This window comes from Heterodontus francisci, chromosome 3 (assembly GCF_036365525.1).
Source record: "Heterodontus francisci isolate sHetFra1 chromosome 3, sHetFra1.hap1, whole genome shotgun sequence".
Lineage (NCBI taxonomy): Eukaryota > Metazoa > Chordata > Chondrichthyes > Heterodontiformes > Heterodontidae > Heterodontus > Heterodontus francisci.
Window position 1 is genome coordinate 198,106,595 of NC_090373.1, and position 27,024 is coordinate 198,133,618.

The window sequence follows — 27,024 nt, forward strand, 5'->3', positions numbered from 1 at the left end:
GGAGAGAGATAAACCTGGAAACTACAGCCCAGTCAGTCAAATGTTGATGGTGGGGAGACCATAATCTGGGACAAAATTAATTGTCAATTGGAAGAAAAAGGTTAATAAATTAAAAGCAAAATACTGCAGTTGCTGGAAATCTGAAATAACAATGCTGGAAATACTCAGAGAGTCAGGCAGCGCCTGTGGGAGAAAAACAGAGTTCATGTTTCAGGTTGATGACCTTTCATCAGAACTGGGAAAAGTTAGAAAATTAGTTAGAAAGGGAGTTGTAATAGGTCAATAAAGAAACAAAAGATGTGTCTCGAAGGCTAATAAATGATATCCATCATGATTTTTTAAGGCAAATAATGTATGATAAATCTGATCGAATTCTTCAAATAAATAATGGTGAGTACATGATGAAGGTAGTAAAGTTGATGGACTTTTAGAAAAAGTGTCATATTACACTTGTTAGCAAAATTGAAGCCCATGAGCTTAAAAAGGCATTGACACCATGTATATCGGTGAAGAGTTGTTTTTTAGACTGCAGGGAAGTGTAAGGTGACGTTCCCGAGAGGTTGGTATGAGGACCACTGCTCTTTTTGATATATAGTAATGACCTGGACTTTGGCATAAAGGGCCGAATTTCAAAATATATAGATGACACAAAGCTTGGCATTGCAGTAAACAGTGAAATGGATCGTAGTGGACTTCAGGAGGATATAGGCAGATTGGTGATATGGGCAGACGTACGGCAGATAAAATTCAATACAGTGACGTGACTTGATTAATTTTAGAAGAAATAATGAGGAGAAGCAATATAAATTAAATGTTACAATTTTAATGGGGGTGCAAGATTGGAGACCTGGGTTTTTAAGTACACAAGTCTTTGAAGGTGGCAGGGCAAGCTAATAAGTTTGTTTAAAAAAGCATACGGGATCCTTGGTTTTATAAATAGAGTCAAAAGCAACAAAGTTATTGACCTTCACAATTCACTTTCTGAGGTCAATTAAAGTATTTTGTTCAATTCAACCACACTTCAGAAAGATGTCAAGGCCTTAGACAGGATGCAGACCAGATTTACCATGGTAAATCTAAATTTACCAATGGTACCAGGGTTGAGGAATTTTAGTTTTGTGGAAAAACTAGAGAAGCTGGGACTGCTGTTCTTTGAGCAGAGGACCTTAAAGGGAGATTCATTAGAAGTGTTCAAAATTATGAAGTCCATGGAAAAAAAGGGACAGTGGCAGCATGGATATGAAGTTGGCTGAGTGACAGGAAACAGAGAGTAGTGTGTATTGTTATTTGTTCATTTGGTGTGTGATTTATTGTAAGAATCATAGAACTACAAGTAATATCCAACCAAAACATGGGTTTTTATTACACTAGGAACATAGGACTTAGGAACAGGAGTAGGCCAATAGGCCCTTTCAGCCTGCTCCGCCATTCAATAAGATCATGCCTGATCTAGTTGTGGTCTCAACTCCACTTTCCTGTCTGCCCCCCCATAACTCTTGACTTCCTTGTCTATCAAAAATCTATCTAACTCAGCCTTGAATAAATTCAACCTCCACTGCTTTCTGAGGAAGAGAATTCCACAGACTAACAACCCTCTGAGAGAAAAAATTTCTCTTCATCTCCTTCTTAAAAGGGAGACCTCTTATTCTTAACTGTGTCTCCTCGTTCTAGTCGCCCTCACAAGAGGAAACATCCTTCTGGTAACCACTCTATCAAGTCCCCTCAGGATCTTATATGTTTCAATAATATCACCTCTCATTCTTCTAAACTCCAATGGGTATAGGCCCATATACTTTAACTGGAACATATATATACATAAACAGATACTGCACGAGCCACATCTAATACATCGCACTCTAGCGGGCCACACCCACAACTCCTTGGTCTTGTGTAACACAACATTATTTCCTCCGGTGACCTTCACTTACAGCTCTTCAGGGGTCCGCTCTTAAGGTTGTCCCACAACATCCCCCTTTTTCCAAAGATAAAAACATATGTACAATATACAATGATGATGTAGTTCGGACCAACTATACATGATTAAAACAAAAAGTTATTTACAAGTGAGTAAGTTTAACACTCTCTAAAAGGTACAGGAAGTTTACTTATTCATCCTTCTTGTTATTGTGAACCTCTGCCCAGAGCTCAGTTTGTCTTGATGATTCCTCTGAGATTCTGGTGATTCAGAACTGTGGTTGGCATGTTCTTCCTCTGTGCTCGTAGCCTCCGTATGTTCATCTTCAAACTTCGTCTTTGAACATGTCTGAAAGTCACTGGGTTGTGACATGTAGTGTTGTCGTACAGCTCTCTGAGTTGACTTTGTTTCCGTATGAGAATCACACCATTGGGTGTCTGGACCTCATATGATCCAGACAGGTTGCATAACCTTGCAACCTCTGCAGGATACCAAGTTCCCGATGCATGATTGAGGACTCTGACCTCCTGTACTACTCGCAATCGTGTCAATTCTGGCCCTGCTTGCCTGTCATATGGTGCTTTCATCTCCCTTGTTTGGAAAGATTAGAAACATTATGACTGACAACATCATCAATCACCAGCAATCTCTCTAGCCTCTGGGTACTTGCTGCAATGAACTGAAGCCAGAGGAGAGGCTCCTGGTCACATTGTCTCTTTGTGTCGAGACTTCCAGCTTTTATGTCATCCTTCACACGACTGACCCGATTCACTCGACCTGGGTATTTTCCATCATCCTTGGTGTGTTACTGACTTCATGTTTTCTTCTTTGGCCTCCTTGTCTCGAGAGACAATGGGTAAGCGCCTAGAGGTGATCAGTGGCTTGTGGAGCTGCGCCTGGAGTGGCTATAAAGGCCAATTCTAGAGTGACAGACTCTTCCACAGGCGCTGCAGATAAAATTGGTTGTTGGGGCTGTTACACTGTTGGCTCTCTCCTTGCGCTTCTGTCTTTTTTCCTGCCAACTGCTAAGTCTCTTCGACTCGCCACACTTTAGCCCCGCCTTTATGGCTGTCCGCCAGCTCTGGCAATCACTGGCAACTGACTCCCACGATTTGTGGTCAATGTCACAGGACTTCATGTCGCTTTTGCAGACGTCTTTAAAGCGGAGACATGGATGGTCGGTGGGTCTGATACCTGTGACGAGCTCGCTGTACAATGCGTCCTTGGGGATCCTGCCATCTTCCATGCGGCTCACATGGCCAAGGCATCTCAAGTGCCGCTGGATCAGTAGGGTGTATATGCTGGGGATGTTGGCTGCCTCGAGGACTTCTGCGTTGGAGATACGGTCATGCCACTTGATGCCAAGGATTCTCCAGAGGCAGCGAAGATGGAATGAATTGCGATGTCGCTCTTGGCTGACATATGTTGTCCAGGCCTCGCTGACGTAGAGCAAGGTACTGAGGACACAGGCTTGATACACACAGACTTTTGTATTCCGTGTCAGTACGCCATTTTCCCACACTCTCTTGGCCAGTCTGGTCATAGCAGTGGAAGCCTTTCCCATGCGCTTGTTGATTTCTGCATCTAGAGACAGGTTACTGGTGATAGTTGAGCCTAGGTAGGTGAACTCTTGAACCACTTCCAGAGCGTGGTCGCCAATATTGATGGATGGAGCATTTCTGACGTCCTGTCCCATGATGTTCGTTTACTTGAGGCTGATGGTTAGGCCAAATTCGTCGCAGGCAGCCGCAATCCTGTCGATGAGTCTCTGCAGACACTCTTCTGTGTGGGATGTTAATGCAGCATCGTCAGCAAAGAGGAGTTCCCTGAGGAGGACTTTCCATACTTTGGTCTTCGCTCTAAGACTGGCAAGGTTGAACAACCTGCCATCTGATCTTGTGTGGAGGAAAATTCCTTCTTCTGAAGACTTGAACGCATGTGAGAGCAGCAGTGAGAAGAAGATCCCAAACAGTGTAGGTGCAAGAACACAGCCTTGTTTCACGCCACTCTGGATAGGAAAGGGGTCTGATGAGGCACCGCTATGCTGAATTGTGCCTTTCATATTGTCATGGAATGAGGTGATGATACTTAGTAGCTTTGGTGGACATCCGATGTTTGCTAGTAGTCTGAAGAGACCACGTCTGCTGACGAGGTCAAAGGCTTTGGTGAGATCTCTGAAAGCAATGTAGAGGGGCATCTGTGGTTCGTGGCACTTCTCCTGTAGCTGGCGAAGGGAGAACAGCATGTCAATGGTGGATCTCTCTGCTCGAAAGCCGCGCTGTGCCTCAGGGTAGACACGCTCAGCCAGCTTCTGGAGTCTGTTTAAAATGACTCAAGCGAAGACTTTCCCCACTATGCTGAGCAGGGAGTTGTTGCAGTAATGTATTGTGATAATTTGTACAGCTCAGCATACTGGAAGCCCTGCAACAGCTGGTTCAGCTGTGTCTACAATATAAAACATTTGTGGTAGACATTCGGAGCTCCCATAGCTGCACTGTAAGGTTATCATTCTAATTGCACTTGATTGGAGAACTATTGTAGACAGTCAGCCTAGCTGTGGTGGGTCGTACCATGGATTCCCATTTTTTAAAGAACATGTCCTTCAGTATACGGATGGGCAGAATACAAATATTTGTACTTGCTCCGGTGTCCATTTTTACTCTGAGTTTATGTTTGCCACTTTTCTGCAGACAAATAATTCCGATTTAGTGACTGCCACCGATTGCTGAACAGCATTGATGTGTTGATCCAAATTAACTATGTGAAATATTTGCTCGCTGTTCGCATGAGTGCATTCTTCATCTGTGTCCACCTGACAATCTGTCTCTCCACTGACTTGTTTGGGCTTTTGTCATGTGTTGGCATACCTCTTGTTGTGTTTGCCATCCTATCTAGCAGACGTTCTTTCTGCATATTGTTACGACCAGGTGAACAATGTGTCTAGGGGGTCTCTTGCTGTCTTCAGTTGGTCTTATTGTAACAGGGTTTAATTTTAAACACACTGTGTTTTGAGCTCCCCCCATTTTGGGAATCTGTGTTCACAGTTTCCAATTATCAGGCAAACAACTGAGCACAAACTTTCTTTAGTTTAAAGCAGAAAGATGAAATTTATTAAACCTTAATTCTAACGCGGTTCACACCTGTGGATATACAATGTGCTCACACTAGCATGCACACGCGATATAAACATGCGAGAGAGGGACAGAAAAGAGTAGAAGAGATAAGTAGAACAGTTGGAGGCAATATCTTGTTACTGTTTCTCGAGCTCGCTGTAGTTCTTTATTGTAGTTATATTGTTGCGTTTCATTGGGGCCCAGTAACCATCTTAAAACTTTGTTTACGTGGCAAACCTTTTTCTCTTTGAGTTTCACGTGTCCTCAATGGTTTCAGTTCCCTGAGAGATAGGCAGGAAGGCAGGAGGGCCTCTTAGTTCCAGGACAGCACACTGTGTTCTGCCTCAAGACCCTTTGTCTGGGAGCTCAAATTCAAAAAGCTCCCAGGGTGCTCAGCAGGTTAGTCATGTGACTAGTTCCTTATATGGAACAGTCTCTTCACATCCCTTGTTGGAGGCTCAAATTTCACTGCCCCAGCCAGCTAGCCATGTGACTAAAACTAATCTGACCACTTCTGTGCATTGGAGAGCAACTGCAGAGTCTCCATTGTTTCAACATTGTCTGTTACCATGGCAATGTCTTTCCGGTCAGGGCTTGCAATTTTAAGTTTTAATGTGGCGAAATAATGTGTGCCTCAGTGTTGGCAGGTGGGGGTTTGCCTGACAATGTGATCTGCCACCATTCCTGTAAGCAGTATCTAAGCACGGCCTTCTGCACTTCCTTGCCCAATGTCCTCGCATGCCACAAGGTTTGCACTGGTCCTGGTATGCCAGACAACTGCAAATTGGGTGAGTCAGTCCACATTTGCCACAAGGCTTAGCAGACTTCTGAACCTTGGTTACTAATTGTCATAGCTGCCCCAACGCTTGTAACTGGTGGCGCCCAGCCATGATGGCTTCAAATTTCTTTCCATCATTCAGAACTGCATCTAGGTCTTTTTGAAAGGCTTCTCGTGGTGTAGACATGATTATTGGCTCTATATCCCGCTCCAATAATTCAATATCTGTGATGTCGCATTCCTGAGCTTTGGCTTGGCACCTTGCCACAAACTGGTCAATGGACTCATCTTACCTTTGCTGGTAGGTCACAAACTCAAGCCTATGTACTGGGAAATTTACCTTCACCTTCAGTTGCTGTTCCAGGAATGTCCATAGCTTGCTAGGGTCCTTCTGATCCTCAGCTGATAATCCTGATATATTGATCCATTGCATGCCCTCGTTATCCAATGCAATCTAGATAGCTTGTTTCTCTGGTTTGCTTACTTCTTGATCCAGGAAACACAGTTCCATTTACTTTTGAAACAATTTAAATTCAGGCACTACGTCCGACACCTTTCAATCTATAACTAGATATTTGAAAGCCATTGTCTTAATGATCCTGCTTTTCTATACAGGGCTTTTTACAGGTTTTCTTTTTATCAGGCACACTTCTTTTTTTGTTTTAACAGATTTTTTTTTCGCAGACCTGCCCCTTTAAGAGTGAGACTATATCGTTTTTTTTAAAGAGAGAGCAGTTCTTCTTTTACACAGCTGGGGATTTTTAAACTGAGGGGGCAGCGCTTTGTTTACACAGGCTGGTTTGTTTCCTTTTTAACTGAGATTTTTTTGAACAGAGTTTTTTTTCCCTGTAGCCAGCTGTAGCTTACAGCACTGACAGCTGCCACAACCAGCCTTTTGCATTGTGCTGGACCTCCAGTGGCTCTTGCCGCTCACTTTGTCTTAGGGCCCATCCACGAAGCATAAAAAGAAAATGGAAAAACTAAAAGAGTCATGGCTTCAGCTGCTGCTTTTCAAATTTTTCAACCCACTGCCAGATTGAAAGTTGAAAGCTCTGATCTCCTGGCAAATTGCCAACTGTACTCAAGGGGTTTCAACACCTCCCGGGGTCCTGTCTGTGGCCCTAGCTCACTGCACTGCTGTAGTGTCTCCTGCCAGCTGCTCTCCAGGATATTCAGCCACTCCAGGTAAGCAAACTGCTGTTCTTAGTGCGTTCTTCAGAAAAAAATCAAATGTTGCCATGATGGAACATTTGGTGGTCTTCAGAAAAAATAAATCCAAAACATTGTCACTATATATTATTAATTGTTCCTTTGGTGTGTGATCTATTGTATGACTCACAAAACTAGAAGTAATATCCAAAGAAAACATGGGTTTTTATTACACACAGCAGGTCTGGCAGCATCTGTGGAAAGAGAAGCAGAGTTAACGTTTCGGGTCAGTGACCCTTCTTCGGAAGGGTCCGAAGAAGGGTCACTGACCCGAAACGTTAACTCTGCTTCTCTTTCCACAGATGCTGCCAGACCTGCTGAGTGAATCCAGCATTTCTTGTTTTTGTTTCAGATTTCCAGCATCCGCAGTATTTTGCTTTTATTATATGGGTTTTTATTATACTTTTAACTGGAACATATATATAACAGTTACTGCACGAACCACATCTAAACACATTTTACTCTGTCGGGCCACACCCACAGCTCTCTGGTCATTTATGACATGAAATCACTTCCTCGGGTGACCTTCACTTACAGCTGTTAAGGTGGTTTCCTCTTAATGTCATCCCACAATATAGTGAACAGTTGTTTTTCACAATGAAGGAAGGAATACAGTGGTCTTCCTCAGGGGCCAGTAGTAGAACCACTCCTTTTCCTAATACATGTTAATAGCTTGGAATTGGGTGTACAGATCACAATTTCAAATGTGAAGATGACACAAAACTTGGAAGTATTGTGAACTGTGAGCAGGATAGTGATAGACTTCAAGAGGACATTGACAGGTTGGTAGAATTTGCAGACACATAGTAGATGCAATTTAATACAGAGAAGTGTGAAGTGATTTATTTAGGAAGAATGAGGAGAGGCAACATAAAACAAAGCAATTCTAAAATTATTAAAGGTGGCAGGGCAGGTTGAGAAAGCAGATAAAAAGGCACAGGGGATCCTGCGCTTTACAAATAGAGACATATGGTACTTATGCAAGGAAGTATTTTTTATTTCATTCATGGGATGTGGCATCACTGGCTAGGCCAGCATTTATTGCCCATCACTAATTGCCCTTGAGAAGGTGCTGGTGAGCCGCTTTCTTGAACCGCTGCAGTCCATGTGGGGTAGGTACACCAACAGTGCTATTAGGAAGGAAATTCCAGGATTTTGACCCAGCGACAGTGAAGGAACGGCGATATAGTTCCAAGTCAGGATGCTGTGTGGCTTGGAGGGGAACTTGCAGGCGGTGGTGTTCCCATGCATGTTTTGCCCTTATCCTTCTAAGTGGTACACATTGCGGGTTTGGAAGGTGCATAGATTTAAAGTGACTGGCAAAAGAACCAAAGGCACGAGGAAAAATATTTTTTATGTAGCAAGTGGCTATGAAAGGATGTTGGAGGCAATTTAATTGTGGCATTCAAAAGAGAACTAGATAAACAGCTGAAGGGAAAAGTTTACAGGGCAACAGAGAAAGGGTGAGGGAGTGGGACTATCTAAATTGCTTTTGCAGAGTGCTGGCACAGGCTTGACAGGCCAAATGGCTTCCTCTGTGCTGTAACCACTCTATGATTCGATGAGTGGCGTAGAACATGGGAAGTGGCACTGGGGTCCGTAATCAGAGGACAAAGATTTAAGAGGTAGAAATGAATAGCATTTTTATTATGCAGTGATCTAATATACTACCTGAAAGGATCATGGACGCAGGTTCAAATAGTAACTTTTAAAAGTGAATTGGATATATTCTTAAAGGAAAAACTTGCACAGCTATAGAGAAGAACAGGGAGTGGCCCTAATAGAATTGCTTTTTCAAAGGACTGGCATTGACTCAATGGACTGAATGGCCCCCTTCTGTGCTATATGATTCTATGATAATCAAATGATAAGGCAATGTATCAAAATAGCTGCATGTTCAACTTGACAGTATTTTGCTTGTTGCTCTATTCCCTTCCGTTCATCTCCCCTGAGCTTTTTTTTCTAGCTGTCTAAATAGTAAACTAGATAATACCAAACTGTAACTATGTATTGTTGGAAATGGCATTTGCTTAGGTGCTATAGCTAAGATTTTGTTGTTACATTTGAATGAACCCTATTCTGCTGTTAATGGTCATTGTCTGGCATCTTGTTGCCTTGGCTTTCATATAATAGATTTTTCTCGTCTGAAGGAAACTTGGTATTTGTGCTTTCAGAACAATACAATATAAGCGATTAAACTTGAACATCTAATAACTAGTTACTACCCTTAAAAATGGTAGAATACATCTTATTTGGTATGTACATAATTTAGTTTTCAAATCAAAAAGTGATAAGAACCACCCAAAGGGATCATGGAAAAATGTATCATCTGGTGTGGTACTGAGCCATAAACATCAAGAGCGCCCCATGTTCAAGCCAGTTAGCTGATTTTAACTTGGGTGATTAGGGTGCAACATTCAATCTTAAAAATCTATGCCAGAGAGGCCAGAGCTCCTGTTTTTGATCACTATTAAATGGTCCTGTTGGGAAGTGAGCACATGGATGTTCAGCTAGTGCAACACATAATGAATTGCCACACTGAATTTCTCCACCCTGGCTCACAAAGAACGGGTATACAGTACTGGATAATTGTCAGCCTCTGCGGAGCCTTACCTCAACATCAGTCATAACTATCAAGACAGGCGAGAAATTAGCTTGGCAAGGCTTTATCATAGTGATGAGTAACTCAAAATAAAAATCCTTCAACATCTTTCTGTTGCCCACTCTCCTTACCTTTTCAGACTGGTAATCCAGTATTACAACAGTGACTACACTTCTCTGGCTGTGAAGAGCTTAGGGCCATCCTGAGGGGCTACAGAAATGCAAGTCTGTCTTTCTCAGTGCTTTATCCCCGTTCACCTCTCTACACCCGCCGAGTCCTCTGCGCCGAACCCGGAGACAAAGTGCAACTTCGGACTGGAGTGGCCGTTATTAAGCGGCCAACACACTGGTGTTTTTATTTTCCTCTGTCTCTACAGAGCTGACCGGGAGCGGGGTTAGGATAGGAAATAACTGAAATGTCATAAAATGTTGTCGGTTTCAAATGATTCGAGTCAGAAACGGTTATCCATGAAAATCTGAACCTGGTTTCCGTCATTACCTGGGGACTCGGATGGCGATACTTCTGGACACATAAAATGAATGGTTTTCAGACTGAATTATTAATGTAATATTTGTCCAAGTCTTTGTTAACCGTCCTTCCCATTCACAGTTAACTCAGTTTTCCCCTCAGACCAACAAAGCACCAGTTACTCTGCAGTCTAACTTCACCCGAGCGGAAGCAGCGGGCCCGCCCTTTAAAATTCCCATTGGACAGTTTTGTTGATCCGCCCCCAAGGTCGGGTGGTGATTGGTCGAAGCGTCCATCAAACAAACTGTTTCCGGTCAGCAGGTTTGGCTGCGGCGGGGGCGGCGGTTTTTTTCCCCCCCTTCTTGCTCGCTCGCGCTGCTCTCGTGTGGCTCGCGCTGAGTTGGCTGGGAGCGCGAGCGTTGCCGGGGAATGAAGCATCAGAGAAAGCAAAGCTTTAAATAAAAGGCGTACAAGTTGCAGCCCCAAAAAGAAGCCGGTTCTGCCTTTCTTTCCTGCTCTCCCTATCCCAACATCCCTTTCCTCCCCCATGTATTTCTTGGTGCTAACTTGTGGGGTTTCGATGGCGAAGAGGACGATGCTGGCGATGGTTCTTTGGGCCACGGCGCTCCTGGTGCAAGGTAAAGCGAGGGGACCTCGGGCAGGGATAATAAATAACAGGCGGGTGTCCAGCTAAAGAAGGTGATGTGCGAATTTGTTAAATCCCCTGGGTGGGTTCATAACCCCGCGAGTGGGGCTGGGTGGGGTTTAAAAAATGTAGCATTCTGCTCTTCCTGAGCTGCTGGGAGACGGAGGAGTTCCAGAGTTTTCTACAGAAACACATCCTGAATGGTAGATGAATTTGTACTTGTATTTAAACTAAAATGTTTAGTGAGGAACTGTAAGGTGAGCGTGCGATGTTTTTTCATTCTTCGAAGTATTTTTCCTCGCGGCTCGGTGTTGATACAGTTTGCAGGTTTATAATCTGTGAAAATTGCACATGTGTGTTTGAGAAGCTGCAATGTTCCTGGTAACAGTAAAGGAGAAACCAGCAATTACTGATCGAGAATGTATTTCAATTTCGATATAATTGCGACTTTTGGGAAAGACGAATGTTCTCAAGTGCGAGGGTATTAAATCTAGGTGTTTTATAATTTGGTTAAATCCGCGCGTTGTGAATCGTGTTATAATTGAAACCAGATGTCATCATAAATGGAGGTTTGGAAAATTGCACTTTTCCGTCCTGTAATACATGGGAGTTGTGTCATCTCCAACTCAAAACCACTTAAATTGCTGTGCTTCGTGGGATGCAATATAGAGTATTTGGTAACGGAGAAATAAAATACTCAATGATTTTCATCTTGAAGCTACTGTACTGAGATTATTTTGCTAAAGGTTTCGGAAATCTCGGTCAGGGGGAGGGGCGATGCTGTTCGATGCCTATTATTGGTTTGAATAGCTCCTGTGTGAAAAGTTACTTATTTTTAGTTACGCTGGCAAGAGTTGGACGCTTGCATATTTAACGTCTTTCAGCACCAATTTAAAGGTTTTGATTTTTCTTCAGTATTTGTCGTTATAGATGAATCTGAGGCATTAATTTTTGGTGTTCAGCTCCAGCGCACCAGTGCAGTCATTTTCACAAGCACAGATGCAAGACTGTTCGACCTAATCACTCGTTTTTTTAGAGCAGCAGAGTTTTGGATAACCTCGCATTTACGGAGGGTAGAATGTGGGGGCCCAGCCAGTAGTGTATTGGAATAGTTAAGTCCAGAGGTAAGGAAGGCACGAATGAGGGTTTCAGCAGCAGATGAGCTGAAATGGGCGATGTTATGGAGGTGGAAATAGGTGGTCTTAGTGAAGGCGTGAATGAGGTTGGAAGCTCCTATTGGGGTCAAATATGATACTAAGGTTGCGAACAGACTGGTTTAATCTCAGATTGTTGCTAGGGAGAGGGATGAAGGCGATAGCTAGGGAACGGAGTTTGGAGCAGGGATGGAAAACAATACTTCAGCCTACCCAATATTTAATCAGCGGAAATTTCTGCTCATCCAATACTGGATGTTAGATAAGCAGTCTGATCAATTATCAACAGTGGAGGAGTGAAGAGAGGTGGTGGTGGTGAGGTGGGTGTCATCGCCATATGTATGAAAACCAATGCTATGCTTTCCAATAATGTCACCATGGCGCAGCATGTAGATGGGAAATAGGGGACCAAGGATAGGTCCTTATGTAATGGTAATGGTGTGGGAGTAGGAAGAAATTTCAGCACATCCCAAAGTGCTTTACAACGAATGAAGTACTTTTGTTGTGTAATCACTGTTGTAATGTAGGAAACGCAGCAGCCAATTTGCACACAGCAAAGTCCAACCAACAGCAATGTGATGCCAAGATAATCTAAGTTCGTAAGCTATATAAATAAGTTATTGCTCCCCTGCCTCATTGAATATTGAAGCAGATTGTAACCTTTAGCTGAGATTCGCTAACTCAGAACAGACCACATACACTTAATGTGTGGTACATAAACTATCAAGCCAGTGTATGCAGATCTTTACACTTCTATATTGAATTTTAACGTATTGCTAATTTTATGTGATAACCTGCTTTTCAGAAAGTGAAAATGAAAGGGTGCTTAATGCAAAAATGCAGGTTTGGTGTTCGATCGTGTAAGGTTATTTCTTTTTATTTGCTGCCTTAAATGTCTCAAACATTTGGTGATGGGCATTCCAAATGGCACTGATTATGATGGAGGGCACCTGGAATGTGTTTCCCATCTAGTGCACTGTGGAAAATGCCCATAAATGTACTCATTGGAGTGGGTTGCATGCAAATTATGTGGGGCAGGAGGCTTTTGTACAAATAGCCATTGCGTTTCTGGACATGTGGTAAATGCTGCTGCTGTTCCTGGTGTTGAGCCTTTCCCACTTGGAAAGGCTGAAGGACTGGTTTCTTCAAAACTGAACTGCTTCCAGCAGTCATGTTGGTTTTTTTCCCTGTATTTATTTTTAATCATTATAATTTGTACTTGTCTACGTCAGGCTGCTGTAAAATTCAGTTTTTTGTTGTACGTGAGGAAATCTGGGCCAGTGTGTTTCTGTTGTACTCAGCTGTTACTTATGACCATGTTTTTCCGAGTACCTTTTCCAAATGTCTATAGGGTAACTTTACTGTAACACTCTATCCAGTGCTTTTTAAACATGTGAACTATATATTCACTTACTGCCATAGCATATTTTGGAGTTCCTGTATTACAAATTGTTAAACAAGCCTAAAGCCTATAGTGTTAAATGTTAAGTGCAAGTAAGATCAGGGTGTGAGATTCAGAGATTTTGACTTTTCTTGAAAAATGGCCGATTGCAGAAGAACTGCATTTCTAACTAAAGAAAAGCAATGTATTGATCTCTCTAGCATGTATTATACCAGCACAAATGTTGATGTTTGGTTAGATCTCTGCGAATGTTATGAGTGCACAATTGGGACTTAGCATTAATACACAAGCGAAATACTGGTCTGCTGAAAGGTCGTCAGCCTGACATGTGAACTTTGTTTCTCTCTCTACAGATGCTGCTTGACCTACTGAGTATTTCCAGCATTTTCTGTCTTTATTTGGGGCTTGGCATTCTTTCGTCACATTGGAGCGAGAAGTAAATATGTAAAGTTTCCTGGATGCGTTGGCACTTGCAAAATATAGAATGATAGAATGAATACAGCACAGAAGGAGGCCATTCGGCCTTTCGTGTCAGCTTAGCTAGTCCAATTCCCCTGCCCCTTCTCAGATCCTGCAAATTTTTTCTCTTCAGGCACTTATCCAATTTCCTTTTGAAAGTCACGATTGAATCTACCTCCTTTACCCATTCCGGATCCTAACCGCTCAGTTTAAAAAAAAAAAAAAAGTTTTACCTCATGTTGTTGGTTCTTCTGCCAATCACCTTTAAATTGTTGTCCTCTGGTTCTTGAGATTCTTCGCGAGAAGCAGGCCATATACAATAAGTTGAGAGGGGAGGTGAAGAGGAAAATAAAAGACTGGCAAAGAGAGAATGAGAATAGAATGGCAGTCAACATAAAAGGGACCCCAAAAATCTTCTACCAGCACGTAAATAGTAAGAGGTAGAGTGGGGCCTATTAGGGACAAAGAGGCATAGGGCAAGTCTAATGTACGTAATGAGTACTTTGTATCAGGTTCACTAAGGAAGTGGAAACTGACAAAACATTGGTGGCAGAGAGTGGAGGCAATGAATAGGGTAAAAATTGAGGGGGAGGGACTAAATTGAGGCAAGGGAGGAGATAGCAGGGGCTTTGTCAAATTTTCAAATCCTCTCTGGCCACAGGAGAGGTACTGGAGGACAGCGAATGTAGCACCATTATTCAAGGAGGGTAGCAGGGATAAACCAGGTAATTACAGGCCGGTGACTCTAACATCAGTGGTAGGGAAACTATTGGAAAAAATTGAGGGACAGGATTAATCTCCACTTGGAGAGGCAGGGATTAGTCAGGGATAGTCAGCATGGCTTTGTCAGGGGAGATCGTGTCACTAACTTGATTGAATTTTTCAAGGAGGTGACGAGATGTGTAGATGAGGGTAAAGCAGTTGATGTAGTCTACATAGATTTCAGTAAGGCTTTTGATGAGGTCCTGCATGGGATATTCGTTAACAAGGTCAGAGCCCATGGGATCCAGGGCATTTTGGCAAATTGGATCCAAAACTGGCTTAGTGGCAGGAGGCAGAGGGTGATGGTCGAGGGTTGTTTTTGTGAGTGGAAGCCTGTGACCAGTGGTGTACCATAGGGATCGGTGCTGGGACCCTTAGTGTTTGTAGTGCACATTAATGATTTAGATGTGAATATTGGAGGCATGATCTGTAAATTTGCAGATGACACGAAAATTGGTGGTGTCGTAAATAGTGAGGAGGAAAGCCTTAGATTACAGGACGATATAGATGGACTGGTAAGATGGGCGGAGCAGTGGCAAATGAGAAGTTGTGAGGTGATGCATTTTGGGAGGACTAACAAGGCAAGGGAATATACAATGGATGGTAGGACCCCAGGAAGTACAGAGGGTCAGAAGGACCTTGGTGTACTTGTCCATAATCACTGAAGGCAGCAGCACAGGTAGATAAGGTGGTTAGGAAGGCATATGGGATACTTGCCTTTATTAGCCGAAGCATAGAATATAAGAGCAGGGAGGTTATGGTGAAACTGTATAAAACGCTAGTTAGGCCACAGCTGGAGTACTGTGTACAGATCTGGGCATCATGCTGTAGGAAGGATGTGATTGCGCTGGAGAGGGTGCAGAGGAGATTCACCAGGATGTTGCCTGGGCTGGAGCATTTCAGCTATGAAGAGAGACTGGAAAGGCTAGGGTTGTTTTCCTTAGAGCAGCGAAGGCTGAGGGGGGACCTGATTGAGGTATACAAAATTATGAGGGGCATTGATAGGTTAGATAGGAAGAAACTTTTTCCCTTAGTGGAGGGGTCAATATCCAGGGGGTATAGATTTAAGGTAAGGGGCAGGAGGTTTAGAGGGGATTTGAGGAAAAATGTTTTCACCCAGTGGGTGTTTGGAATCTGGAATGCACTGCCTGAAGTTGTAGAGGCAGGAGCCCTCAACTTTTAAGAAGTATTTAGATGAGCAATTGAATCGCCATAGCATACAAGGCTACGGGTCAAGTGCAGGAAAATGGGATTAGAATAGCTAGGTGATTGATGGCCGGCACGGACACAATGGGCCTGTTTCTGTGCTGTCTAACTATGACTCTAAAAAGGCTGGATATGTGTAGGGTAGATAAGTCACCTGGTCCAGATGGCTTGCATCCCAGGTTGCTAAAAGAAGTGGGAATGGCGATCGTGGAAGGGCTTTGCATAATCTTCCAATCTTCCCTGGATGCAGGGGAAGTGCCAGAGGATTGGAGAGTGGCAAATGTGACACCCTTATTCAAGAAAGGTTGTAAGGACAGTCCTAGGAACTACAGGCCAGTTAGTTTAACATCAGTGGTGGGTAAGGTTTTAGAAACAATAATCAGAGAAATAATTAACAGGCATTTAAAGAAGTTTGAGTCAATTAAGGCTAACCAGCATAGATTTATAAAACACAGATTATGTTTGACAAATCCAGTTGAATTTTTTGATGGAGTAATGGAGAAGGTTGATGAAGAGAATGTGGTAGATCTTTATATGAATATTAAGAAAGCGTTTGATAAGGTTCCGCATAAACGGCTGGTTAACAAAATTGAGGCTTATGCAATAGGTCATTATCCAATTCGGTTAAAAGAAAATTGGCTAAAGGACAGAAAACAGTCATGGTTAATGGTTATTTTTCAGACTGGAGGATGGTAGATGGTGGCGTTCCCAAGGGTCAGTACTCTGAGCACTGCTTTTTTTGCTGTATATAAATGACTTGAATCTTGGAATACGGAGAGAATCTCAAAATTTGCCAATGATGCCAAACTTGGAGGCGTAGCAAACTGTGCAAATGATATGAACGGCCGACAGCAGGACATAAGCTAGTAGAATGAGCAGACGTGGAATTTAATATGCCAAATGTGAGGTCATGCATTTGGCCAAAGGGATAGGGAGTGGCAATGTAGACTTAATAGCACAGTTCGAAAGAGTGTGCAGGAACAGAGGGTCCTCGGGGGTGGGGGGGGGGCATCTGCTTTGATTTTTGAAGGGGTCAGGACATATTGAGAGAGTGGTTAGTGAAGCAAATAGGATCTTGGATGTCATAAATAGAGGCATAGAGTACAAAAACAGGGAAGTTATGTTGGACCTTTTATAGAGCTCTGGTCCCCAATTGGAGTATTGCGCCCAGTTATGGTCACCATGCTTCAGGAAGGATGTGAGGATTCTTAAGAGGGTGCAGAGGAGATTTGCCAGAATGGTTTCAAGGACGGGCTTAGACAAGTTAGACAAGGAAAACTGTTCTCCATTAACTAATGGTACAAGAACTAGAGGGCACAGATTGAAGGTTTAGGGCAAGAGTTGCAGGGAGAATATGTGAGAACCTTTTTACACAGCAGGTGGTAATGACCTGGAACTCTGCCCACAAGGGTGGTGGAAGCAGAGATTACTTCAAAAGGAAATTGGTTCGCCACTTGAAGGAAATAATCTTGCATGGCTACAGGGATCAAGCGGGGGAGGGGAACGAGTTGGATAGCTCCATGGAGAGCCAGCATAGACTGTGGCCAAATGGCTTCCTTCTGTGCCGTAAATGGCTCTATGACCCTTGCATTAATGGGAGCAGTTTCTGCCTATCTACTCTGTCCAGACCCCTTGTGATTGAGCATCTCTATCAAATCTCTCCTCAACTTTCTCGTTTCTAGGGAGAAAAACCCAGCTTTGCCAGTTTTTCCATGTACTTGAAGATCCTCAGCGCGAGAACCATTCTTGTAAATCTTTTCTGTACCCTATGTAAAGCCTTCCCGTCCTTCCTAAAACGCAGTGCCCAGAATTAGATACAATGTTCCAGTTGTGGCTGAAAATGTTTTATAAAGGTTCACCATAACTTCCTTGTTTTTGTACACTCTGTTTCTATTTATAAAGCCCTGGATCCTGTATTCCTTTTTAGCCACTTTCTCAACCTGTCCTGCCATATTCCATGATTTATGTACATAGACTCCCCAGGTCCCTCTGCTCCTGCACCCCCTTTAGAATTGTATCCTTTATTTTATATTGCCTTTCCTCGTTCTTACTACCAAAATGAATCACTTTGCACTACTCCGCATTAAATTTCATCTGCCTCGTGTCCATCCATTCCACCAACCTGTCTGTCCTGTTGAAGTCTTGTCACTATCCTGCTCACTGTTCACAATACTTCCAGGTTTTGGGTCATCTGCGAATGTTGAAATTGTGCCCTGTACACCCAAGTCTAGGCATTAATATAGATCAAGAAAAGCAATGGTTCCAGTACCGACCCCTAAGCATCCCGACTATAACTGTTCCTCCAGTCCAAGAAGCAACTGTTCACTGCTGTCTCCTGTCACTCATGCTGCCACTGTTACTTTTATTCCAATGGCTTCAACTTTGCTGACAAGCCTGTTACGTGGCACTTCAAGTGCCTTTTGGAAGTCCATATACACCACACAAACCACATTAACCCCTATCAATATCCTCTGCTTTCTCATCAAGAAACTCAATTAGTTAATACGGCTTCTCTCCAAGCTGGAATTGTATTATGTTCAGAGGTAAGTCTCAAACATAAAAGCCATGAGGTTACCGCAACTCATCCTTTAATAATTCACGACCCTGGTATTTCGTTTGTTTGAAATCCTGCATAAGCAAATTGCTTTTCATCATCGAAGATTGTAACTATAATGCTACTTTTGATTTAATGCTTGATGTATTTAGTCGAGCATCAATATTAAAGCAGCAATATAGCTTGAAATCTAAAGAAGGGTCTGAGTCGTTCATGGAATGTGGGCTTCGCTGGCAAGGTCAGTACTTATTGCCCATTCCTTAATGCCCTTGGGAAGGTGATGGTGAGCTGCCTTGAACTGCTGCAGTCTATGTGGTGTAAGTACACCCACAGTACTGTTGGGTAGTGAGTTCTGGGATTTTAACAAAGTGAAGGAACAAGAGGGGAACTTGCAGGTATCATTCCCACGTGCCTGCTGCTGCTCCACATAAGAGGTCGCAGGTTTGGAAGGTGCTGCAGAGTTGTTGCAGAACAACTTGTAAATGGTACATGCTGTAACCACAGTGCACCCGTGGTGGATAGGGTGCCGATCAAGTGGGCATCTTTGTCCTGGATGGTGTCATGCTGCTTCAGTGTTGGAGCTGCACTCATCTAGTGGGGAGTGCTCCATCGCACTCCTGCCTTCTACCTTGTAGATGATGGGAAGGGTTTGGGGAGTCAGGAGGTGAGTTACTTGCTGCAGAATACCCAGCCTCTGACCTCCTCTTATAGCTACAGTATTTGTGGCTGGTGCTGTTTGCTTCTGATCAATGGTGACCCCTAGGACATTGATGGTGGTGGATTTAGTGATAATGCTGTTGAACGTCAAGGGGAGATGGTTATTGCTTGGCACTTGTGTGATGCAAATATTAGTTGTCGCTTATTAGCACGAGCCTGAATGTTGACCAGGTTTTGCTGTTTGTGGGCAGTGAATGCTTCAGTATACGAGGAGTTATAAATGGAACTGAACAGTGAACAATTCCAACTTCTGACCACCTAATGGAAGGAAGGTCATTGAAGCAACTGAATATGCTTGGGCCTGGGACACTGCCCTGAAGAATTCTTAGTTGCAAGTATGTCCTGGGGCCGAGATGATTGGCCTTCAACAACCACAACCCCACCTTCCTTTGTGCTAGATCTGACTCCAGCCGAATGGAGAGTTTCCTCTGATTCTTATTGGAAAAGAATGACCGGATCGGACAAAGTCAACATGGATTTACGAAAGGGAAATCATGCTTGACAAATCTTCTGGAATTTTTGAGGATGTAACGAGTAGAATAGATAAGGGAGAACCAGTGGATGTGGTGAAAGCGAACAAGTCAGGGAATACAGCGGAAGTAAGTTTCGAGGGAGTAACACGAGGATGGAAGGCCTCTAATGCCAGGAGTATTGCAGGTAAAGCGGATGAGTTAAAGGCAATGATTGACAGGTGGAATTGTGATATAATAGCCATCACAGAGACATGGTTGAGGGAGGGGCAGGATTGGCAGCTCAATATCCCGGGATATAGAATCTTCAGGCGAGACAGAGGAGGGGGTGAAAGAGGAGGGGGCATTGCAATATTAGTTAAGGAGTCAGTTACTGCAGTAAGGAGAGATGATATCTTGGAGGGGGCATCAAATGAAGCTTTATGGGTAGAATTTAGGAATAAAAAAGGGACAGCCACATTGCTAGGTGTTCATTATAGACCCCCAGATAGTCAGCGGGAAATTGAGGAGCAAATATGTGCGCAATTTGCAGAGGTGTTTAAAAATAATAGGGTAATTATATTGGGTGATTTCAACTTCCCCAACATTAATTGGGATAGTCATCGTGTTAAGGGCTTAGATGGAGTGGAGTTCTTAAAATGTATACAGGAGGACTTTTTAGCTCAATATGTAGAGGATCCAACAAGGCAGGGTGCAGTGCTGGACCGAATTCTGGGGAATGGAGCCGGACAGGTGGTTGATGTGTTGGTGGAGGAGCATTTTGGTAATAGTGACCACAATATGGTACAATTTAAGCTTGTTATGGAGAAAGAAATAGACAAGTTGCAAAAATAGGTTTTGGATTGGGGGAGAGCAAATTTGAGTAAAATAAGGGATGATCTGGCCAAGGTAGACTGGAAAGAGTTACTTGTCAGGAAATCTATAGAAGAGCAGTGGGGGGCATTCAAAAAGGAAATGGGGAGGGTACAGGCCCAACATGTTCCCTCTAGGGTAATAGGTAGGAGCAACAAGCCCAGAGAACCATGGATGACCAGAAACATTCAGGCTACGATGAGAAGGAAAAAAGAGGCTTTTAGCAAATACAAGGAGAGCAAATCAACGAAAGCATTAGTGGAGTACAGAAAGTGTAGGATGGAGCTTAAGAAAGCAATTAGGAGAGCAAAGAGGGGATATGAGAAAGCTCTGGCTGGTAAAAGTAGGGAAAATCCCAAGATATTCTATAAGTATATCAATGGGAAGAGGATAACCAGGAAAACAGTAGGACCCATTAGGGACCAAGGGGGAAATCTGTGGGTGGAGCCAGAGGACATTGGGAGGGTGTTGAATGAATACTTCACATCTGTCTTCACCTAAGAGAATGAGGAAGTAGATATGGAACTTGGAGAGAGAGACTGTGAGGTTCTTGAGCAAATTGTCATAGGGAGTGACAAGGTATTGGAGGTTTTGGAAGGCTTAAAAGTGGACAAATCTCCAGGTCCGGACGATTTGTGTCCCAGGATGCTGTGGGAGGTGAGGGTGGAGATTGCAGGGGCTCTGACCCTAATTTTTAATTCCCCTCTGACCACGGGGGAGGTGCCAGAGGACTGGAGAACAGCTAATGTGGTCCCACTATTTAAGAAAGGTTGTAGAGATAAGCCAGGGAACTACAGACTAGTGAGAGACACGTCAGTGGTAGGGAAACGATTGGAGAAAATTCTGAAGGAGAGAATCTATCCCCACTTGGAGAGGCAAAATTTGATTAGGAATAGTCAGCATGGCTTTGTCAGAGGGAGGTCATGCCTAACAAATTTGATTGCATTTTTTGAGCATGTGACCAGGTGTGTAGATGAGGGTAGTGCAGTTGATGTAGTTTACATGGATTTCAGCAAAGCCTTTGACAAGGTTCCACATGGGAGACTTATCAAGAAAGCAAATGCACATGGGATACAAGGTAACTTGATAAGGTGGATTCAAAATTGGCTTAGCTGTAGGAGACAGAGAGTGATGACAGACGGCTGTTTTAGTGACTGCAAGTCAGCGTCCAGTGGCGTACCACGGATCTGTGCTGGGTCTCCTATTGTTTGTCATTTATATAAACGACATAGATGACTATGTGGGGGGTAGGATCAGTAAGTTCGCGGATGACCCAAAGATTGGCCGAGTGGTTAACAGTGAGGTGGAGTGTCTTGGGTTACAGGAAGATATAGATCGGATGGTCAAATGGGCAGAAAAGTGGCAGATGGAATTTAACGCTGAAAAGTGTGAGGTGATACACTTTGGAAGGAGTAATGTGACACAGTAGTATTCAATGAATGGCCTGACACTGGGAAGTTCCGAGGAACAAAGGGACTTTGGCGTGTTTGTCCATGGGGCGGCGCAGTGGTTAGCACCGCAGCCTCACAGCTCCAGCGACCCGGGTTCAATTCTGGGTACTGCCTGTGTGGAGTTTGCAAGTTCTCCCTGTGTCTGCGTGGGTTTCCTCCGGGTGCTCGGGTTCCTCCCACATGCCAAAGACTTGCAGGTTGATAGGTTAATTGGCCATTATAAATTGCCCCTAGTATAGGTAGGTGGTAGGGAAATATAGTGACAGGTGGGGATGTGGTAGGAATATGGAATTAGTGTAGGATTAGTATACATGGATGGTTGATGGTCGGCACAGACTCGGTGGGCCGAAGGGCCTGTTTCAGTGCTGTATCTCTAAACTAAACTAAAGCTAAAGATCTCTGAAGGCAGAAGGGCAGGTTAATAGGGTGGTGAAAAAGGCATGTGGGACACTTGCCTTTTTCAATCGAGGCATAGATTACAAAAGCAGGGAGGTCATGTTGGAGTTGTACAGAACTTTGGTGAGGCCACAGCTGGAGTACTGTGCAATTCTGGTCGCCACATTATTGGAAGGATGTGATTGCATTGGAGGCGGTGCAGAGGTGATTCACCAGGATGTTGCCTGGGATGGAACATTTAAGCTATGAAGAGAGGTTTGATAGGCTTGGGTTGTTTTCACTGGAGCAGAGAAGACTGAGGGGTGACCTGATCGAGGTGTACAAGATTGAGGGGCATGGCCAGGGTGGATAGGGAGCAGCTGTTCCCCTTAATTGAAGGGTCAGTTACGAGGGGTCACAAGTTTAAGGTGAGGGGCAGGAGGTTTAAGGGGGATTTGAGGAAGAACTTTTTTACCCAGAGGGTGGTGACGGTCTGGAATGTCCTGCCTGGGAGGGTGGTAGAGGCAGGTTCCCTCACATCCTTTAAAAAGTACCTGGATGAGCATTTGGCACGTCATAACATTCAAGGCTATGGGCCAAGTGCTGGCAAATGGGGTTAGGTAGACAGGTCAGGTGTTTTAATGCATCGGTGCAGACTCGATGGGCCGAAGGGCCTCTTCTGCAATGTATTATTCTGAGATTCTGTGATATTTGGACTTTCAGAAGGCTTTCCATGAGGTCCCACATAAGAGATTTGTGTGCAAAAATAAAGCACATGGGATTGGGGGTAAGGTACTAACATGGATAGAGAACTGGTTGGCAGACAGGGAACAGTAGGAATAAATGGGTCTTTTTCTGAGTGGCAGGCAGTTCTCTATCCATGTTAGTACCTTAGTGGGGAACCCCAGGAATCAGTGCTAGGACCCCAGCTATTGACTATATATTATTGATGAGGGAATTACATGACATATATCCAAGTTTGCAGATGACACAAAGCTGGGTGGGAGTGTGAGCTGTGAGGAGGATGCAGAGAAGCTCCAGTGTGATTTGGACAGGTTGAGTGAGTGGGCAAATACATGGCAGATGCAGTATAATGTGGATAAAGGTGAGGTTATCCACTTTGGTAGCAAAAACAGAAAGGCAGATTATCTGAACGGCGATAGATTGGGAAAGGGGGAGGTGCAGCGAGACCTGGGTGTCCTTGTGCACCAGTCGCTGAAAGTAAGCATGCAGGTGCAGCAGGCAGTTAAGGCCAATGTTATGTTGGCCTTCATAGTGAAAGGATTAGAGTGCAGGAGCAAGGATGTCTTGCTGCAATTATACAAGTTCTTGGTGAGACCACATCTGGAGTATTGCGCAGTTTTGGTCCCATTATCTGAGGAAGGATGTTCTTGCTATGGAGGAAGTGCTGCGCAGGTTCACCAGACTGATTCCTGGTATGGCAGGACTGACGTATGGAGATAGATTGGGTTCATTAGGCTTGTATTTGCTAGAGTTTAGAAGAATGAGAGGGGATCTCATAGAAGCCTACAAAATTCTAACAGGACTGGACAGACGAGATGCAGAAAGGATGTTCCCGATGGCGGGGGAGTCAAGGACCAGGGGTCACAGTCGAAGGATAAGGGGTAAGCCATTTAGGACTTAGGAGAGATTTTTTCACCCAGAGTGGTGAACCTGTGGAATTCTCTACCACAGAAAGCAGTTGAGGCCAAATCATTAAATATATTCAAGAAAGAGTTAGATTTAGTTCTTGGGGCTAATGGGATCAAGGGATATGAGGAGAAAGCGGGAACAGGTTACTGAGTTTGGATAATCAGCCATGATCGTATTGAATGGCGGAGCAGACTCAAAGGGCCGAATGGCCTTTTTCTATGTTTCTATGACTTCAGTTTTACTTGGGCTGTTTGATGCCACACGCTGTTGAATGCTGCCTTGATGTCAAGGGCAGTCACTCTTTCACCTCGCCTCTTGAGTTCAGCTGTTTTTGCTATGTTTGGACCAAGGCTGTAATGGGGTAAGCAGGTAAGTAGTCCAATTGGAACCCAAACAGAGCATTGGTGAGTAAGTGGTGCTTGGTAGTGTCCACAATCCCTTCCCCATCAGTTCACTCTCAATCAGCAAACTGATGGAAGTCATTGGGTTTTTCCTTTTTGTGAAGGGAACATAGCTGGGCAATTTTCTTTTTTTGGGCAGATGCCAGTGTTGCAGCTGTTCAGGAAAGTTTTGTTGGAGACGTGGCTAGCTCTGGCCATATAAACAATTGGTTTACATGCAGTGTTTGTTCCTCTGAAATATGAGTATTAATATGTTAAATGTGCTGAATGGCAACATTGGTTTGTCTTGAGAATGAAGTTAAGATTTCAGAATTTCAAATCTTTTGGACGTTTATTTTTGCTGTGTTGAGCCTGGGTCTGTAGCTTTCTAACACCATTTGTACAGCAGCAGTGAAGAACTACTTGCAGTTTTTGATTTGTTACTTACCGATACCTGGATCATGGATGTCATGTGTTTATATTGTCAGCAGTTCTCTTGAGATTGAAAGCTCTCATTTGCGGGAATCTAGAAACTAGTGCTGAAACCTGACCATTCCTAACAACTGATGTAGGAACTAAAAATTATAGGCTGACAGACTGAGGTCAGCTATCTTTTTGAGTTGTGAATTTTATCAAAAAAAGACCCTGAGTATAGGTTTCAAAGAAATTGAACATGAAAATTTAGGCAACGGCACAGGAGAAAGAAAAGTAGTGGCCTCAGCTCCTTCTGTAACATTTCCTTCGCATTTCTACATGTTTCTTCATGACATTTGTGTACTCAGCCAGAAGTAATATATCTTGCAAACTTCCCAAACTAGACACGTTTACATTGGTTTTTTTTAAAAATGGCTTTCTGCAGATTCAGACTGACAACAAATTAGCCACATGTAAAAAAAAAACACAGAACCTTAACTTAAATTGCTCCCTTTACTTTGTACACAAAAATGAGGATAGTCACCCAGAAGTAGCTTTATTTTAAATATCTCAACTTGGTTCTTGACTTGGACCCATCCCATTGAAATTTGATGGTCTAGTGAAATGTCTTACTGGTGCAATCACATCTAACTGGAAACTGATGTCTAACAATCAGCAGCTGTACTAGTTGTAGGAATGCAGTTTATACTCTGATAGTCGGTGGGTCTCAGACACGATTGCTGACTTTGCCAAATTGTTCAAAATATTAGCAACATGGAGCTCTGTTCCAGTGTAATTGTAACTTCACTATTTTCTGCACAGCTCAAAGTTCAGAAAATGCTTAGGATATTCTGATGCTGGTTATATGTGATTGTATCTATTTCATTGGTTTGTTGCCAGTGATGTATCCAGTTATAGTTTAGTTCGTGCCTTTGTCACTTGCACCTGATCACTTTGTCCAGTACTGAAATGAGAGATTTTTTTGATGGTTGTTACTTTGAACCTTTTGAAGAGTGGTAGTGCTTAGTTGAGGGAATGTAATCTTATCCAAAACAGCTCTTTTTCAGATGTCTGCTAGTCAAATTACTCAAGTCAGATGTTCTTCCTGTGCTTTTCAGACATGATGCACTGAATGGCCTCCTTCTGTGCTGTAATGATTCTGTGATTCTTTTTTGTGATAACAGTGAAACCTCAATTGTGTCCACATTTAGCTGATTCTGAAAATATTGAGCTTTTAAGTAAAGGTTCTGTGGTTTGTTAGATGTGGCTCTTTTGCAATTCTGAAACTGTAGACAGTCCTGTTTTTTAAAAAAAAAATGTAAATGTCTAGTTTTGAAAGTTGCAAGACATTTGGGCTGAGATTAATTAGGAAGTTGCTGAAAAACCACCTAGTAGTTATTATATTTCATGGAGTCTTGAATGACCAGACCTGATGTCTTGGTGCTGTACAGAGTTAAAATCAAACTATGCCAGCTGTAGCCCTGCTGCAATGCAATCATTCTATAATGGCGAATAGTTTTAATAACTTGCCCAACCTAGCTATGCTTTGCAGGTTTGGGTCAAATCTTTTCTAGTTTGTGCGGCTGTTCGTACTGGTATAAACCTGTATAGTAATCCTTCACTCTAATTGTATTACAGTATATTTATGATAGTATAGACCTATTAAAGAGTTTCATGATCCTGCTATGTCATGCAATCCATGGCGGCTGGGACCTAAACTTGAGCTGTTGTGTAGCTTTTTGGCCTTCTGGGCAATAGTGCATAGCAGCAAAACAGTGCGGGGCAATTTTATGTGGTCTCCTTGCAATCTGTTAAGTGGGAGATGAATTGAAAAAGTGTAAAATTGTAATAATTCTTGATAAAATATCGAACTATTAATGTAGCTAATTAGAGTTACAAAGTATCTACAAAGCTGAAACAGGACACTTTGGTTCATGCTCGTCCCACTCCTCCATCCAGTCTCGTGAACATGTCCTTTGATTCCTTTGGAATATCCTATTCCTTCCTTGTGCTTATCTAGCATCCCCTTGAATGTATCTATTCTAGTCACATTAACAACAATTCCCTGTGGGAGTGAGTTCCATATTCTAACCATTCAGAATTCTCCTGAATTCCCTATTGGCCCTTTGCCTCTATCCATAGATCTCCTTTTTGGTCCCTGATTGACCCCACCCTTCCATTTACTACCTTTTTTTATTTGTTTGTGGGATGTGGGTGTCAATGGCTAGGCCAACATTTGTTGCCCATTTCTAATTGCCCTTGAGAAGGTGGTGGTGCACCCACAGTGCTATTTGGAAAGGGGTTTCAAGATTTTGATCCAGTGACAGTGAAAGAACGGCAATATATTTCCAAGTCAGGGTGGTGTGTGTTTTGGAGGGGAATCTGCAGGTCGTGGTATACCCATGCGTCTTCTGCCCTTGTCCTTCTAGGTGGGAGAGGTTGCA

The 27,024-nt window shown here is 43.3% G+C and overlaps 1 protein-coding gene across 2 annotated transcripts in view; it reads left to right on the plus strand.

Annotated features, from left to right (window-relative positions):
* The window catches only part of LOC137366035 (inactive tyrosine-protein kinase 7-like), a 583,411-nt gene that overhangs the window by 19,551 nt on the left and 536,836 nt on the right, over positions 1–27,024 (plus strand). The window contains exon 1 of one of the 2 annotated variants that reach the window (XM_068028157.1): positions 10,427–10,723. The exons of the other annotated variant lie outside the window; for it this stretch is intronic. Coding sequence (XP_067884258.1) covers positions 10,633–10,723 — 91 coding nt within the window. The 5' untranslated portion in view covers positions 10,427–10,632. Of the gene's footprint in view, positions 1–10,426; positions 10,724–27,024 lie in introns of those variants that run through there. 2 annotated transcript variants of the gene reach the window in all.